General features: G+C 55.9%; 1 protein-coding gene across 1 annotated transcript in view; it reads left to right on the forward strand.

The window, feature by feature from the left end:
• Notch1 (notch receptor 1) overlaps positions 1–16,239 on the forward strand; it is a 47,111-nt gene that overhangs the window by 17,217 nt on the left and 13,655 nt on the right. Inside the window, exons 3-20 of the mRNA XM_052725075.1 lie at positions 1,504–1,766; positions 2,270–2,608; positions 5,314–5,436; positions 5,898–6,131; positions 6,754–6,909; positions 7,075–7,260; positions 7,579–7,692; positions 8,403–8,516; positions 8,818–9,051; positions 9,131–9,241; positions 10,038–10,230; positions 10,708–10,853; positions 11,050–11,163; positions 13,081–13,200; positions 13,504–13,656; positions 14,329–14,557; positions 15,098–15,299; positions 16,084–16,237. Coding sequence (XP_052581035.1) covers positions 1,504–1,766; positions 2,270–2,608; positions 5,314–5,436; positions 5,898–6,131; positions 6,754–6,909; positions 7,075–7,260; positions 7,579–7,692; positions 8,403–8,516; positions 8,818–9,051; positions 9,131–9,241; positions 10,038–10,230; positions 10,708–10,853; positions 11,050–11,163; positions 13,081–13,200; positions 13,504–13,656; positions 14,329–14,557; positions 15,098–15,299; positions 16,084–16,237 — 3,185 coding nt within the window. The remainder of the gene's footprint in view (positions 1–1,503; positions 1,767–2,269; positions 2,609–5,313; positions 5,437–5,897; positions 6,132–6,753; positions 6,910–7,074; positions 7,261–7,578; positions 7,693–8,402; positions 8,517–8,817; positions 9,052–9,130; positions 9,242–10,037; positions 10,231–10,707; positions 10,854–11,049; positions 11,164–13,080; positions 13,201–13,503; positions 13,657–14,328; positions 14,558–15,097; positions 15,300–16,083; positions 16,238–16,239) is intronic.

A 16,239-nucleotide genomic window follows, 5' to 3' on the forward strand; every position in this document is an offset into this window, starting at 1 on the left:
TTGGCTTCTGGCAACAGATGGTCACCGGAGTGGCCATTTTGTGTCCTCCATACCCAAGCCATGGACACAGATGAAAGACTTCAGAGAGGACAGATGCCTCCCAGGACTTCTGCTGAGATACCTGACCCCAGGCCCCAAGCTGCCTCCAGCAGCTCTCAGTGGGGAGGCCTCTCCTGGGGCCTCTCTCACACAGAGGTTTGGTTATAAATAGCAGTTCAGAAGCAAGTGGAGACAGCAGGCTGGCATTGGAGGTGGGGATTGAGGCAGGTTATAGCCTCGGCTTTGGGTGCTTGGGAATCAAGGGACAGTCTCTATCCCGGTGGGCAAGCTCTGGAAAGAGCAGGATGGCTGTTGGCAGGGGGCTGTGTCTGCCCAGAACCTGGCTGTGACCCTGCCATGGGGCTGCTTTGTCAGCCAGCACGTTCTGCCTCAGAGCCTTTGCCTCTGGGAAGAGCTTGGCTTGGCTGCTCCCAGAGCCCTCTCTGGGAGTGTGGGGCCTGGAGGTGGGGCAGGAGTGGGCTCAGGGAATTTATGGCCCAGGCTCTGGGAGCTAGGCAGGCAGGTGGCTGAGGAGGCTCCTGTGAGTGGGACAGTGGTGGACCTTGAGCCTGTCCCTTCAGGGAGCCAGTGAGTCTAGGCGTGAAGCTGGAACCCCCACCTGTATGGAGATGGGGCAGGCTCTCAGCCCACCAAGTGGCCCCAAAGAGCTGAGGAGGACTAGCCTTCCTTCACTGCATCGTGCCCTCAGAGAACGGTGCTGCCACCGCCGCTGCTGGATGAGCGGTACAGACAACTTGTGTCTGGAAATTTAATTTGTCCCCTGAGGGGGTGTCATTGCTGCCAGGGGTATGATATGAGGGACCTGCGTCTGGGAGCTGAGTTGTAGAGAGCAGGCACCAGCCTGCATCCTGGCATAGCCCCCTTGCTACGGGGCAGGAACTGAATAGAAAGAAAGCACATACACTCTCCAGTCTGCTCTGCTTCCCGCGTTTACTGTGCTATTGATGTTTGAAAGTCGAAGGAACCGTGAACTCTTTTATTACCCAGATGATGCATATTCATGACAGAAGCTGAGAGAGAAAAGCAGATCAGCCTCCCAAATGAGAGTTTCACAGAGTGCCCCCCCCACCCCCAGGGGCTCTGCCGGGCCTGCAGGGGCCCCTTCTCACTGGCTCACTGCAAGTAAAGACCCATGGGTTTGAAATCTGCCTGGTTTGAAATTCAAGCTGGTCTTGTCTCTAGCCTGGCCCCAATTAACAGTTATTATTTCTTTTTATTGAGGTGAAGTTCACTTATATGTGAAAGTAACCGCTTTAAAGTGAGCGCCTCCGAGGCACTGGCGCGTTTCATCATCTCAGGAACCTCTGCCCACCAAGCAGCCACTGTACCTCTGTTCTAGAACCTGATTCCAGTTGCACCTGCTGCCCAGGGCGGGAATAGCTGTAGCCATGGCAGAAAGGAGGGCTGGGGAGCTAACTGCCCTGTATGTATGTCTGTCAACAGCTGCAGCGGGGCCTTCGTGGGCCAACGGTGCCAGGACCCCAATCCGTGCCTGAGCACACCCTGCAAGAATGCTGGAACATGCCATGTTGTGGACCGCGGTGGTACTGTGGACTATGCCTGCAGCTGTCCCCTAGGTTTCTCTGGGCCCCTCTGCCTGACACCTCTGGACAATGCCTGCCTAGCCAACCCCTGCCGCAATGGAGGCACCTGTGACCTGCTCACCCTTACAGAATACAAGTGCCGCTGCCCCCCAGGATGGTCAGGTAAGCGCTGTAAGAAGGCTGTGAACTTCACGGCTGGGACCTTTCTAGTAGCCCTACCGTCCATGTTGACTTGAGATACTCTGGTATGCCAAACTTTCTCCGGGCTCCGAGATAAGCAGGGATCTACTATCCAGAAAAATCTTGGAGTCCACCCCTGAACTGTCTGATTTTTGGCTGCACTATTCCCGGGCCCCAAACCCTCACCATATAATTATGTGAGCAAAGCGGGAGTCCTCTTGCAGCCCCGGTCTCACCCTCTCCCTGCCAGGGTGCTTTGAGCTGCCATTGGTTACATATGTGGGGTCCAGGAGACAGCTCGGTACAAATTTTAGGCTACCCATTCTGTCTCAGTCCTCTGTGTGCAGAAAGATGTCCACATTTTGCAGCAGGTACTGAGAATCAAACCGGGTTGGTTGCCTCCGCGATGTCCAAATCTGCCATGGGCTCATAGGGAGGCCCTGGCTACAGCTGACCCTCTTGCTCCCCCCCCCCCCGACCTCCAGGAAAGTCATGTCAGCAAGCCGACCCATGTGCCTCCAACCCCTGTGCCAATGGTGGCCAGTGCCTGCCCTTCGAGTCTTCGTACATCTGTGGCTGCCCTTCCGGCTTCCACGGCCCCACCTGCAGGCAGGACGTCAACGAGTGCAGCCAGAACCCGGGGCCGTGCCTCCACGGAGGCACCTGCCACAACGAGGTCGGCTCCTACCGCTGCGCCTGCCGTGCTACCCATACCGGTCTCCGCTGTGAAACGCCCTACGTGCCCTGCAACCCCTCACCCTGCCAGAACGGGGGCACCTGCCGCCCTACAGGAGACACCACCCACGAGTGCGCCTGCCTGCCAGGTAGGTCCCGTCTCAACGTGCTGGCCTCTAGCTGGAAGTCCATGGGTGTTTTGCCGTCAAGCCAGAGGGGTGCAGGAAAGGGAGGATACCCTTTGTGGAGGGAACACAAGAGGAAATTTAGAGAAGGCCGGCAGCGGAGAGCCTGGCAGACAGGGCATGGTTCTTAGGAGCCGGCGCCCATGCAGGGAGCCTTAGGCGTAGTGGAAGGGCAGGTCAGGATAGAGGTACCAGAAGTCAGGTGACACTCTCAATGGCACCACACACTTCAGGCCCCACTGGTCCATTTCTGTCCTGGCCATCTGCTGAGATCCGTCAGCGGGGTACATGATCCCCAAGCCTTCTTTCTGCTAAGGGTGTCTTCTCTTGGTGTTCCCTTCATCCTGGAACTCCCCTGATCCTGGCCCCCTGACACCCTGTCTATACCCTGAGCCTCTTAGGGCTGGGGGCAGCCTACCTTTACAAATGCTCATGAGCTGCCTGGCATCTACATGTGAGTCTCCGTATGTCAGAAAAGCACCCTGTCATGGGCAGTCCCTGGGGTTTCCCCTGTCTCGGGGGATGGAAGATGGGTAGGTAGGGCCTTGAGGACCTTAGGGGCGTGAGTTGTTCATTACTTCCTTAGCAGTGTTCTTCCCTCTGAGCTGGCTGTCTCTGCACGCACGTGCGTGCACGTGGGGGGGTGAGGGGGGTGGGGGTGGGGCTGCAGGCAAAGCTCTAGTCCTTTCTGCTGCCTCTCTAAGGATGGTAACTCAGAGATTTGAGACTTCATCTCAGCCACAGACCAGGCAGTTGGGAGAAAGGGAGAGTGGACTCAGGAAATAGGAATAAGTTTGGTTGCTGGGGGTAACCTCAGGCCACCCCACCCCCTTGCAACCCTGGGGCCCCCTACTCCCGGAAAAAGGGAAGTTCCCTTCTGCCTGGAGCTTGCAGAGCTAGCCTCAAGACTCTGCGTGCAGACATTGGCTTGTGCATTTCCTGAAAGTCATTGGGCAAGCTTGGAGGTAACAGACAGCTGCCTACACATTCTGTGGCCAGCTAGGCTTCCTTGAGGGCCGGGACAGAATCTTCATGCTCAATAGGCCCCAGAGCTGTGAGTTCAGATCCTTCTTGGTGGCCACATCAGACCTCAGGCATTAGCACCTGTGTTGAGAGGCTATACTGGGGGTTCTGTCACGTGGGCTAGGAGAAAGCGGCTTTGTCCAAGAGCTTGTGCCTGGAGCTGACACCAGTTCGCCTTAGGCAGGGTGGGGTGGGTCAACTTAGGGTGCTGGGAGGTGGGCAGGAGGGAAGGAAGGGCTGGGTGGGGTCCACTTACCATAACTGGTGGGTCTCAGATGTTGATGTGTAGTGGCTGGGTCACCCCTAAAAACGGGACACCCAGTACCTTTTGTAGAGACTGTTTCAGAGTAGGGAGAAGTGAGAATTATTTACCCAAGTTGTTGTTGAAGGGACTCACTCAGGGCTCAGTTATACCCACCATTTGGGCTCTCAGGTAGCCCTGTACCAGGTCCCCTGAGGGGCATGGGACATAAGGAGATAGAAGGCACTAAGGTCAGGACAGAACTCAGCTCTGGGAGCTCTGACTAGGAATTGAAGTGACTCTGGCTCCTGTGTACCTTGCTGAGCCCCACCTGGCTCCCTCATGCTCTCACAGGGCCCATTTCCCTGGAGGATGCTATATAGGCAGAGGAAGTTCCAGCCAGGCTGCACGTGGGACTTCCGTTTTCTTGTCCTCTCCCACAGTGAGAACTTTCTGCAGCGCCCAGGGCACCTCCAGGCTCAGTTCTAGCCTGGAAACTTGCTCTGTGTTAGAATAAAGCTCTGCACAGGCAGGGAGACATGGTATTTGGTCTTGCTGACCCCTAGGTGGGCTCTAGGCTCCAAATTGGTTCTTCCCCCATCCAGACATGCATTTGTTCTACACTTTGGCTTTTCCCGGCCTCCAGCTTTTTTGCTGTGATGCAAGCTGGTGGGGTGCAGGGGGAATCTTTGAGAAGGAGCCAAACAGGTGGGTTCTCCAAGGGCAGGAGGGGTTCAAAGGCATCCCCAGAGAGGGTGTTAATTAGTAACTGGCTGCAGGTTTGGCTGTTGCCAGACTCGCCTTTCTGGGTTGATCATTGAACTGGCGGGAGTTGAGGAGATTAATAGCTAACTGGCTGCTGAGGAGGCTCTCATGAAGGCCACGCTGCAGGCCACACCTCAGGGCCCAGCCTCAGGCTAGATGAGCTGCTTTAGCCTGTGGGGGAGAGACAGGTGCCCTGGTTGTGCTCCAAGGAAAAGGGCTCACGGGTCCTGATTCGGCAGGCCTGCCTGGGTCCCACCACTCTGGTTTCCAACACAGCGCTTTCAAGCCCCAGTTTTAGTTCCAGCCGTTTTAGGTATCCATGGCTTCCGCACTGGTTTAGTGTAGCGAACCCCGGTGTGCAGTCACCAGAAACTCTGTGAATGGTTTTGTGGCAGAACCTTCTAGAACACTATGTTCCTGGATCCCTGCCTCTTTAGCTAGCCCTTTACACAGCAGCTTTCTAGAGAGGAGCTGTCACCTGTGGACACAGGAGCAGGGAGGCCACTGAGGGATAGATAGATGCCTTGTCCCAAGCAGCGGGACATTGCAGGCCCAGCCAGAAACTTAAGACACTGGAGCTCGTAAGGTCTCCTCAGCAGGCCCCTAAGGTCAGGTTGACCTGCTGGCCCCTGTCCCATAGGCTTTGCTGGCCAGAACTGTGAAGAAAATGTGGATGACTGTCCAGGAAACAATTGCAAGAATGGGGGTGCCTGTGTGGATGGCGTGAATACCTATAATTGCCGCTGCCCACCGGAGTGGACAGGTAGGTACATGGGACTCCTGTGGGGCAGTTTTCTACTAACTAAAATGCATACGACGGCTCTGATCCATGCTGGGGAAGCCCAGGCTGGGAGACCTCGGGTGGCCCAGGAGACTGGTGGCATGGGGCAGCCTGGGCCTCCACTCGGAGTCAGCACAGCTCAGCATCAGCTGGTTCTTGTGGTCTATTAGCACTCATCCAGAATCAGGTCTCAGCACTGAGCCAGGCAGGAGTCTAGCATTCTGGGCAAGCTACCCAGGGATGAATACAAGGCTGTCCTCAGGGGGCTCACTGGTTAATGATAAACTAGGTCAGCCATGAGATGACAGCCCTTGGGGCTGGAGAATGCGCAAGTCAGCTAGGAAGACTTCCTGGAGCGAGTGTCTTACAGCCTCACAGCCTAGGCCAGGGAGCTCAGCGTGTGGCAGCAGCTCCTAAGGTTGATGGTCCTGTGGCCCTTGCAGGTCAGTACTGCACAGAGGATGTGGATGAGTGTCAGCTCATGCCCAACGCCTGCCAGAATGGTGGAACCTGCCACAATACCCATGGTGGCTACAACTGTGTGTGTGTCAATGGCTGGACTGGCGAGGACTGCAGTGAGAACATTGATGACTGTGCCAGCGCTGCCTGTTTCCAGGGTGCCACCTGCCATGATCGCGTGGCCTCCTTCTACTGCGAGTGTCCACACGGGCGCACGGGTGAGTGAGTGCGGGAGTCTCCCAGGAGAAGGCGAGCTTGGTGGGCTCACCATCCCTGGCTGCACACACCTGGGGCACTGTGAGTGAGGTGGCAGGGACCAGCTTTGCTCAGACATAGCTACAGGGCCAGGCATATGAGTCGCAGTTGGTAGAGTGCCTGCCTAGCATGCACAGGGCCCTGGATTCAACTCCCAGTGTCATATAAACTATGTGGGTAGTGGCACATACCTGTCAATCTAACACTCAGGGAACAGTGGATCAAGAGTTCAAGTCTTCTTTAGCTAAAAAGCAAACTTGAGTCCAGCCTGGAATATGTGAGAGACCCTGTCTCAGAAAAGCAAAAATAACAAAAAACAAAAACAAAACAAAAAAAAAAGCAACAGCAACAAAAACAGATAAAGCTGCAGCTCTTTGGCACCTCCAGCAATGACCAGGTGGGCCCTACTGGACAGAGAGGCATACTGGTGACAAGCCACTGGCAGTGATCCGGGCATTGTACGATGCTTGAGCAGGTCGCAGAGATTCATTTCAGGGTACTGGGTGAGGATGGCCCAACTGCAGCCGCCAGTCATTTCCAGGGTGGAGAAAAGCAATGCCCACTCACCACAGCTGTCCTGTCTAGGTCTGCTGTGCCACCTCAACGATGCATGCATCAGCAACCCCTGCAACGAGGGCTCCAACTGCGACACCAATCCTGTCAACGGCAAGGCCATCTGCACCTGCCCCTCTGGGTACACGGGGCCAGCCTGCAGTCAGGACGTGGATGAATGTGCTCTAGGTAGGTGTAGATGCAATGGCAAGGCCGCAGGAACATCCTGGCTTGTCACTCGGGGGTTGTGACCTGTCCTGGAGAACCACCAGTTTGGTGGCATGGGCTGGGGCATTGCAGGTGATCTGGAGGCCGGAAAGCCAGATCAGCCCTCATCTGTGCCGCCCTCACCAGGTGCCAACCCCTGTGAGCACGCGGGCAAGTGCCTCAACACACTGGGCTCCTTTGAGTGCCAGTGTCTGCAGGGCTACACAGGGCCCCGCTGTGAGATTGATGTCAATGAGTGCATCTCCAACCCGTGTCAGAATGATGCCACCTGCCTGGACCAGATTGGGGAGTTCCAGTGTATATGTATGCCAGGTATGTTTATGCCGCCTCCCACCTTGGGGGCTGCCAAGAGCAGGGAGCGGGAGACTGAGTCAAGGCTGGATAGCTTCGAGTAAGACTTCAGTCAAGGTTGGCAGCATCTGGGAAACTGAGGCTGGGTTAACAGGACAAAGCAGAGACTGTGCCCAGAGTTGGGCAGATAGACCCAGGGTAGATATAGACATGAACTCCTGTGGGCTGGCATACTAGGGCTGTATGAGGGAGAGTCATTTCTGTCCCAGGTCTTCAGTTGAAGGGCTCTCTAGTAGGGCCTACTGAACTACCCTCAGTCTCTCTGTCTCCCGTCCACAGGTTATGAGGGCGTGTACTGTGAGGTCAACACGGACGAGTGCGCCAGCAGCCCCTGCCTGCACAATGGCCACTGTGTGGACAAGATCAACGAGTTCCTGTGTCAGTGCCCCAAAGGTGAGGCCACCTACTTACCGCAGGACCTGTGTCCTCTTGATCTCTTCCCAGACTACTTTGCCTTGTGAGTTGACCAGGATGTTTTCAGGCCTTCCTCAAAGGTGAAGCCCACGCTGAGATGTGGGGAGCCTGGCACAGAAAACCTTTACTAAAGGAGGGAAGGATGACAGGAGCTGCAGTGCCCCCGAGATGGGAGGGTCCACCTGCCTGCTCCCCGATGTCCCCTTCTTGGTAGTCATGGGGAGTGAGGACATAGTGTGGGGGTCTGACCTATAGGGCTGGAAAGGACTTGAAGGAACTGAGGAAGAGATGGAGGGGCCTTGGGAAGGTGTCTCGCCAGCCCCAGGGCTGGACCAGGCCTTGGGCCTTCTGAGATGTAAATCAGCCATCCTAGACATGGTTGAGCCATTCACAGCCTAGTGAAGCTGTAACCATAGCAACCAGAGGTGGTTTGGGGAAAAAGGACCCTCTGTTGGGCCAGGGAGGCAGCCACTGAGCAGTTCTGAACAAGGAGCTTTGATCAGAGGGGCAGGGTGTAAGGGCAGAATACAAGGGGTGGGTAGAAGCCTGGAGGTCAGCTACACCTCGGGCCAAAGGACCCTGTTGGGAGCCCGTGTGGGCAGGCATTCAACTCACTCTAGGGTTTATGAGTAGCAACCAGGGGGCTAGGGTACAGTCCGATGTGACCATCTCCTCTTCCTTGGCCACAGGCTTCAGCGGGCACCTGTGCCAGTATGATGTGGATGAGTGTGCCAGCACACCTTGCAAGAATGGTGCCAAGTGCCTGGATGGGCCCAACACTTACACCTGCGTGTGCTCAGAAGGTACAAGAGGCAGTGCAGGATCTGGGGGAGGGGACACTTGGGGCTGGATGGTGGGAAGAGGACAGGAGACTGGGGAGGCCTTAGTCTGGGGCCTTCTAATCTGAAGATCAGGAACTCAGCTCAGTTTTGACTCCAGGCAGGAGTAATGAGACTATCCCAGGGCATGTGACACCTCCCCATCCATCAGTGACCTGGCGGTGTCCCTGGGCCTGCTCAGTGATTTCCCAGTGGGTGGCCAGCTGAGTGTTGAGGGAGTAACTGGCTCTGAAGCTCACCTGTGCCTACCGTTCCTGTGATCTAGGTTACACAGGGACCCACTGTGAGGTGGACATTGATGAATGTGACCCTGACCCCTGTCACTATGGTTCCTGCAAGGATGGTGTGGCCACCTTTACCTGCCTCTGCCAGCCGGGCTACACAGGCCATCACTGTGAAACCAACATTAATGAATGCCACAGCCAGCCTTGCCGCCACGGGGGCACCTGCCAGGACCGTGACAACTCCTACCTCTGCTTATGCCTCAAGGGAACCACAGGTGACTGGTCAGAGCTGGCCCTGGGTGGAAAAGGGCGAGGCTAGGCTTGGAAGCCGACCACATGTCACTCTGACCCTAGGACCCAACTGTGAGATCAACTTGGATGACTGTGCCAGCAACCCCTGCGACTCGGGCACGTGTCTGGACAAGATTGACGGCTACGAGTGTGCCTGCGAGCCAGGCTACACAGGTGAATGGCTAACGTCAGAGGTCAAGGTTAACCTTAGAGTCATTAGATGAGTCAGGTCTGGGAGGGACTCCGGGGTTAGCAGGGGTCCAAGGGCTGGATGACACAGGCCGGGTCCCCACTACCCAGCTCTTGGGCTGCCAACCAGGGGAGGTGTCAGAAAGACTGGGTGGCCTCCACATGCCTTCTGTCGCCTGTGAGTGTCAGCCCTGGCCATGTTAGATCTGATGGCCCAGTAGGCTGTGATGGGGTGGCCTGAGCTCTGAGCCAGGCTTTTGGGCGTGTGTTCTGCCTCTGACCCTTAGATCTGATCAGATCCTTAGCTTCTCTGGGCCCCAGGGGTCTGGTTAACCAGAGAGACAGTGGTACCCTCTGTGCCAGAGATACCCTGGGAGGACAGCAGAAGAGAATGGGTCTGAAGACTAAAGCTGGGCTGAAGAATGGCTCAGTGGGTAAAGTGTTGGCCTAGCATGCATGAAGCCCTGAGTTTGAGTCTACAACCACATAAACCAGATGCAGTGGCATATGTTTGTAACCCTAGCTCTTTGACATTGAAAGCAAGAGATCAGAAGTTCAGGTCGTTCTCAGCTACTTAGTGAGTTTGTAGCCAGACTGGAATACATGAAACCCTGAAGCTACTGGCACTACAGTCATGTGGCTCGTGGCTACATAAAGCAGTTTACCAGAGCTCAGAATTTCACAGATTGGCGTGGGGAAACTGAGGCCCAGAAAGGCCTAGCTCCGGGAGGAATGGGCTCTGGGTGGCAGGCCCGGTATCTGAGTCCCTCCCCACCCACAGGGAGCATGTGCAACGTCAACATTGATGAGTGTGCAGGCAGCCCCTGCCACAATGGGGGTACCTGTGAGGATGGCATCGCGGGCTTCACCTGCCGCTGCCCCGAGGGCTACCATGACCCCACGTGCCTGTCCGAGGTCAACGAGTGCAACAGTAACCCCTGCATCCACGGGGCTTGCCGGGATGGTCTCAACGGGTACGGCGGGCTGGCCTGGGAGGTATCAGCTACAAGCCTGGGGCAGACACAGGCTGGGTGGATGGGTGCTCCTTGTGAGACCAGTGGTCCTGAGGTTAGTCCCAGCACCTTCCCAGTATCCCTGGGCTGTGTCTTCATTGGCCAGCATCAGCTCAAGATACAGGCCTTAAGTACCCTAAATACACTGTGGCAGCTGAAGCCATCTTCTGATACTTGTGATAAGGACAGCAGCCCTTTGTTAGATGTGGGGGTTGTGGGGGACATGGACAGACGGACTATTAAAGTCTTTATTAAAGCTATTAAAGTTTTACACAGAAGGTCAGTAAATTGCCAAGTCCACATTGTCCCAGTCTGGAACTCTTGCATGGTTTTGGGCAAGGTGGGGTACCTCCAGCCCACCTTAAAAGAGTATCCCAGTAGATAATGTGTCTAGCAGGAGGGCTCGGAGCCCAGACTGCAGCACAGTCCTCTGTGTAGGTACAAATGTGACTGTGCCCCTGGGTGGAGCGGCACAAACTGTGACATCAACAACAACGAGTGTGAGTCGAACCCTTGTGTCAATGGTGGCACCTGCAAAGACATGACCAGTGGCTACGTGTGCACCTGCCGAGAAGGCTTCAGTGGTGAGTGCGGTGGGTGGCACAGCAGAATGGGTCCTCCCTGGTGGCCTGGGGCTGGCAATACAGACCACAGCTTGGACCCTCTGCTTGGTCCACCTGAATACAGGAGCTGCTGGTGTCTGTCGGGCTGGGCCTCTGCCTCTCCAGAGCAATGCGTAGGAGAGAGGTGCAGGCCGACCCACTCTTGCTCCTCTTACAGGCCCTAACTGCCAGACCAATATCAATGAGTGTGCCTCCAACCCCTGCCTGAACCAGGGGACCTGCATTGATGATGTCGCCGGGTACAAGTGCAACTGTCCTCTGCCCTACACAGGTACAAGCAGCCAAGGGGTATAATGGGCTCTGGTAGCTAGTGGGCCTGAGAGTGTGTGGGATCACCAGGCATTCTAGAAGGTTCTGCTCCTTGCTGAGAGCCTTAGGTCCTGTAGCACTTGGGCCTGGGCCTGGGGATAGAGTCACCAGATGAGCAAACATAGAGGATGCCTGGGAGGAAGTCCCAGGGCGTGTGTGTCCGGGTGTTTATCTGGCAGGCTTGGAGTGAGATGAGCACCAGACTCCTCCAGAGAAAGCCCAGGGCGCTGATGGACAGTGCATGGATCAGTGTCCACTTTGCCTGTGCCTGGCTGAGGGGCCTGGCTGCCCTCCTCTGCCGGCTGGGCCTGAGATTCCTTTGATGGCAGCTTCTTTGTGTGAGGAGACAAGGAGCCCTCTGTTCGGATGAACAGAAGCAGCTCCTGCCATGGGCACTGCCTGAGGAATGGCGAGAAGTGGACCCCCTGCAGGAGAGATGAGCAGAGCATTGAACATGAAAGCCATGGCCACATAGCCCCCCAACCCTGTCAGTCCTGATACTGCCACTGGATACTGGTGGCTTCATGCTGCTGCTGCTGCTGGGCTCTGGACATCCCAAGTGGGTCTGTGAAGATGGAGGGTCCCTGCTAGTGTTCCTATGATGCCTGGCAGCTGGTGACCAGGATGCTGTTTTTTTGTTTTGTTTTGTTTTGTTTTGTTTTGGGGTTAGGGTTGGGGTTGTTTTTTTATTTTTATTTTTTATTTTTTTGACAAAAGTTAAAGGGCCTGGATTTTGTCTCCTGTGTTGGTCAGTGAGGGAACTGTCAGCAGCTGGGCGCACCCCATGTCCCTCCTGGTCTTGTTGCTATCGGGGCTGGCGGGAGGAGTCAAGCCATGCTGACCTGCTTCCTGCTGGCCTGCTTCCTGCTTCCCTTTGCACAATTGTCGGAAACTCTGTCAAAGTTCCTGTCTGCCCAGGTCACCGTGGAAACCGATAGAGATAGGGGCCCTGGAGACTCACACCAGCAGGCTGGGGACATGGTGGGAGACAAGGAAGATAAGGCTTCCTTGCTCAGCTCTGGAGCCAACCATAGCCATAAACAGGAAAGCTAGCCTGGATTACAGGGAGAGTGGGTGCACATGGCTCCCCCAGGCGGTTATCAGATTCACTGCCCTGGTGGGAGGCTGCACCCCATGCTCCTCAACATGTAGGATGTGCTTGGAGTAGCCACAGTGGCTCTGTCTCCCTGTAGAGTGAGCCTTCTGTGATCTAGAGCCTCAGGATGGGCTGCAGGCAGGGCTTTTCCTGGAATGGGGAGCAGGCTAGGGTTTGCCAGCCTCAACTGCCTGTTACAGTGTGGATCTTGTTTTGAAGTTTTCTGGTGGGGCAAGGCCCAGGCTTCATCTTGAAGCATTTGGGAGGCAAGAGATGGCTTCAGGGGCTAGGTAGATGGCTCATGGAGGAAGAGTGCTTGCTGTGGAAACATGAGGCCTGAGTTACATGAAAACAAACCGTGACTAAATGCCCCTTACCCTGACATTTGGGGGCATAGACTGATGTATCCTAAGTGCTCACTGGCTGGCCGGTCTAGCTGAAATGGCAATCTTCTGATTCAATGAGGCTCTGTCTCAAAGGACTAAAGGGCAGAGTTGATAGAGGACATCTGATGTCCGTCTCTGTCTCTGCATACACACTCATGTGCACTCACACTCACATGCACATAGCTTATGCTTAAAAAAAAAAAAGTGACGTCAGAGAGAGACTTGTTTTGGCTTTTTCTCTAACTTCCTGTCTGTGATTATCACTCCTCCTAGGATCAGAATGGCTAGTCATGGGCTGGCCAGTCATGCAGGGTCCCTAAACTTTCCCCACCCCACTCTTTATGGGAGATGCTATGGGTCATGCCCACTGGGTTCTACCATGTATCTTTCTCCTTAGGAGCCACGTGTGAGGTGGTGTTGGCCCCATGTGCAACCAGCCCCTGCAAAAACAGTGGGGTGTGCAAGGAGTCTGAGGACTACGAGAGCTTTTCCTGTGTCTGTCCCACAGGCTGGCAGGGTGAGGCTTGCCCGGTCCCATCCGACTGGGACAGGGGTGGTGGGTGGGAAGTCAAGGGCCCCGGCCAGCTCCAGGGCAGGAGGGAGTAGGCTCCAGTCTCCAGAGATGAGCCCATAGGTGCTGAGCCACCTGCTCTGGGAAGCTTCAGAAGCAGGAGGCGACCTTGGGTGACCCTTCCCATCCTGACTCTGTAGCTTTCTGTTCCCCAGAGGTCAGGGGAGAGGCATTGCAGGTAGACCGACTAGCTAGGGCAGAGGCTCAGAGGGCAGGGGCAGGGCAACCAACGGGATCTCGTCCTCACAGGTCAAACCTGCGAGATTGACATCAATGAGTGTGTGAAGAGCCCATGTCGCCACGGTGCCTCCTGCCAGAACACCAACGGCACCTACCGCTGCCTCTGCCAGGCTGGCTACACAGGTCACAACTGTGAGAGTGACATCGACGACTGCCGGCCCAGTAAGTGGTACCCAGCTCTGTCCGCCCAGCATTCCGGCGCCTGTCCCTTAGGCACACGTGGCAGGGAGCTGCTGAATCAGGGGTGGGAAAATAGTCCTGGCGCCCGGTGACAGCCAGTGATGTCAGCTGCAGGCCTGTGGGTAGCTGTGCCCTCAGCTCACTCCACCCGCCTGTGCCCAGGAGGAGACAGGTCAGATGCTGGGACAGGCCAGGGGGTGGTTGTCGAGCATCACTGTGTGCTTCACATGGGTCGACCAGAGTGGCTCCAACACGCTCTGCAGCCAGATTGCCCACCCCGGTTGAATGGCCTGGAACAGGAGACCGGGTGCTTCAGGATGGTGGCAGGGGGCCTGACTGTATTCAGCCTTGACATTGGCCCTTGTCAGGACCCACTGAGTTGTGCAGGGCTCTGGGACTGCCCCCATCCTGAGTCAAAGCTAAGACTTGGAGAGATTGAGGGTCTGCCTGGCACCATCAGGGTGTGTGTAGGGGGATGGGTTCCCCCATGACTGGTCTGTGAAGCCGGCTGCATTCCTGTTTCCCCACTGCCTGGGGGCCTGAGGGAAGGAATGTATGTGGAACAGAGCCCAGGCCCAGAGCTGGGATCAGCCTGGAGTGAGTGGCCCCATTGACTCTGGTGTCATCCTAAGGCTCATCCTTCTGTCCCTTCAGACCCTTGTCACAATGGGGGTTCCTGCACCGATGGCATCAACATGGCCTTCTGCGACTGCTTGCCCGGCTTCCAGGGTGCCTTCTGTGAGGAGGACATCAATGAATGTGCCAGTAATCCCTGCCGAAACGGTGCCAACTGCACCGATTGTGTGGACAGCTACACGTGCACCTGCCCTGCAGGCTTCAATGGCATCCACTGTGAGAATAACACACCTGACTGTACCGAGAGGTGGGTCCTGACTTCTGGTCTCCCAGGGGCCTGGTGGGACCCAGCCTTGGCTGAGGGAGGTAGGGAAAGGATTCGATGGTGGAGGACACACTGACTGACAGCTTGACACCTCTTGCCCAGACCCGGTGGACAGTCAGCACTAATTGAGTTGAACCCAGCGTTGTTCATTACACTGCAGTGTCCCTCCTAAAGGGGCCCTTGTGACCTCCAGTGACTTAGAACAAGGGTGTTTATCCAGAGGAATTGGTGAATCAGCCTCCTCCTAAACGAGAGCTTTGTAGTCCATCTTCTTTCCTCCTTTGCCCTGATCGCCAGGAAGCTCAATGTTCAAAGTCAATCTCACGCCTCGTTTGTGATGTATTTCCTATAGTATTCTCATTTGCCCAGGATTTTTTTTTTTTAACCATCATGCACCGTACCCATATGCTATAAAATCTCTGATGATGTGAGTGTTGCAGCCAGGCCAGCATAGAGTTGCCTTCTCCAGGCAAGGACCTTAGTTCACTCGCTCACTCTTCTCTGCCTCCTGTCTACCTCCAGCTCCTGCTTCAATGGTGGCACCTGTGTGGATGGCATCAACTCTTTCACCTGTCTGTGTCCACCTGGCTTCACGGGCAGCTACTGCCAGTATGATGTCAATGAGTGTGACTCACGGCCCTGTCTGCACGGTGGCACCTGCCAAGACAGCTATGGTACCTATAAGTGCACCTGCCCACAGGGCTACACTGGCCTCAACTGCCAGGTGAGCTGAGGTTACAGGGGTTGACCCAGAAAGCCTAGGACTCTCCATTGCCCAGTGCCCAGCCCTAGGCCATGCTACCTTCAGAGGGCCAGGGACACAGAAGCAGAGAGGGCTCCCAGGTGTCATTATGGGTTTATGGATCCAGAGTGGACCCACATCCTCTGGGAAAATGCCAAGATGGATGTTTCTAAGGGAGACAGGTGGGTGGGGATGCCAGGTTCTAGCTTCTGTAGAGTGTATTATATGGCCATTTATCCAAAGCAGCCTGGGGGCAGTGCTCACTTCTGGTGGAGGATGTCCAAGGGAAGGCAGTAGATGGCCTGGGTTTGCAGAGGGCCCTGAAGGAGAGCAAGGGAGACATGGGGCCCAGTCCCAGGCTGCTCCCCAGACAAGGGGTGTCTGTGGGCCTTGTGCCTGGGAGTTCTTAGGTGACATTCTTTCGGAGCTGGTGTGGGGGGGGGGTGAGAGAGGGAGAGAATGTTCCACTCTATCGTTCTCGCCTGTGGGTCATGACCCCCCACAGAGGTCACATATTAGCTATCCTGCATGTCAGATATTTACATTACGGTTCGTAACCATAGCAAAATTACAGTTACGAAGTAGCAATGAAATGATTTTTATGGTTGGGGGCCACCGCAACATGAGGAACTGTACTAAAAGGGTCACAGCATTAGGAAGGTTGAGAACCACTGCCCCACTCAGAGCTGGCCAGGGCCGGGGCGAGAGGGTGCCCCTGGCGGTCAGGGTCGGCGGGGAGGAGGCTGACCGCCGCCTGCCTCCTCAGAACCTCGTGCGCTGGTGCGACTCAGCTCCCTGCAAGAACGGTGGCAAGTGCTGGCAGACCAACACGCAGTACCACTGTGAGTGCCCTAGCGGCTGGGCCGGCTTCAACTGCGATGTGCTCAGCGTCTCCTGTGAGGTGGCCGCGCAGAAACGAGGT

This window comes from Peromyscus californicus, unplaced genomic scaffold (genome assembly GCF_007827085.1).
Source record: "Peromyscus californicus insignis strain IS unplaced genomic scaffold, ASM782708v3 Scaffold_7__1_contigs__length_154581171, whole genome shotgun sequence".
NCBI lineage: Eukaryota > Metazoa > Chordata > Mammalia > Rodentia > Cricetidae > Peromyscus > Peromyscus californicus.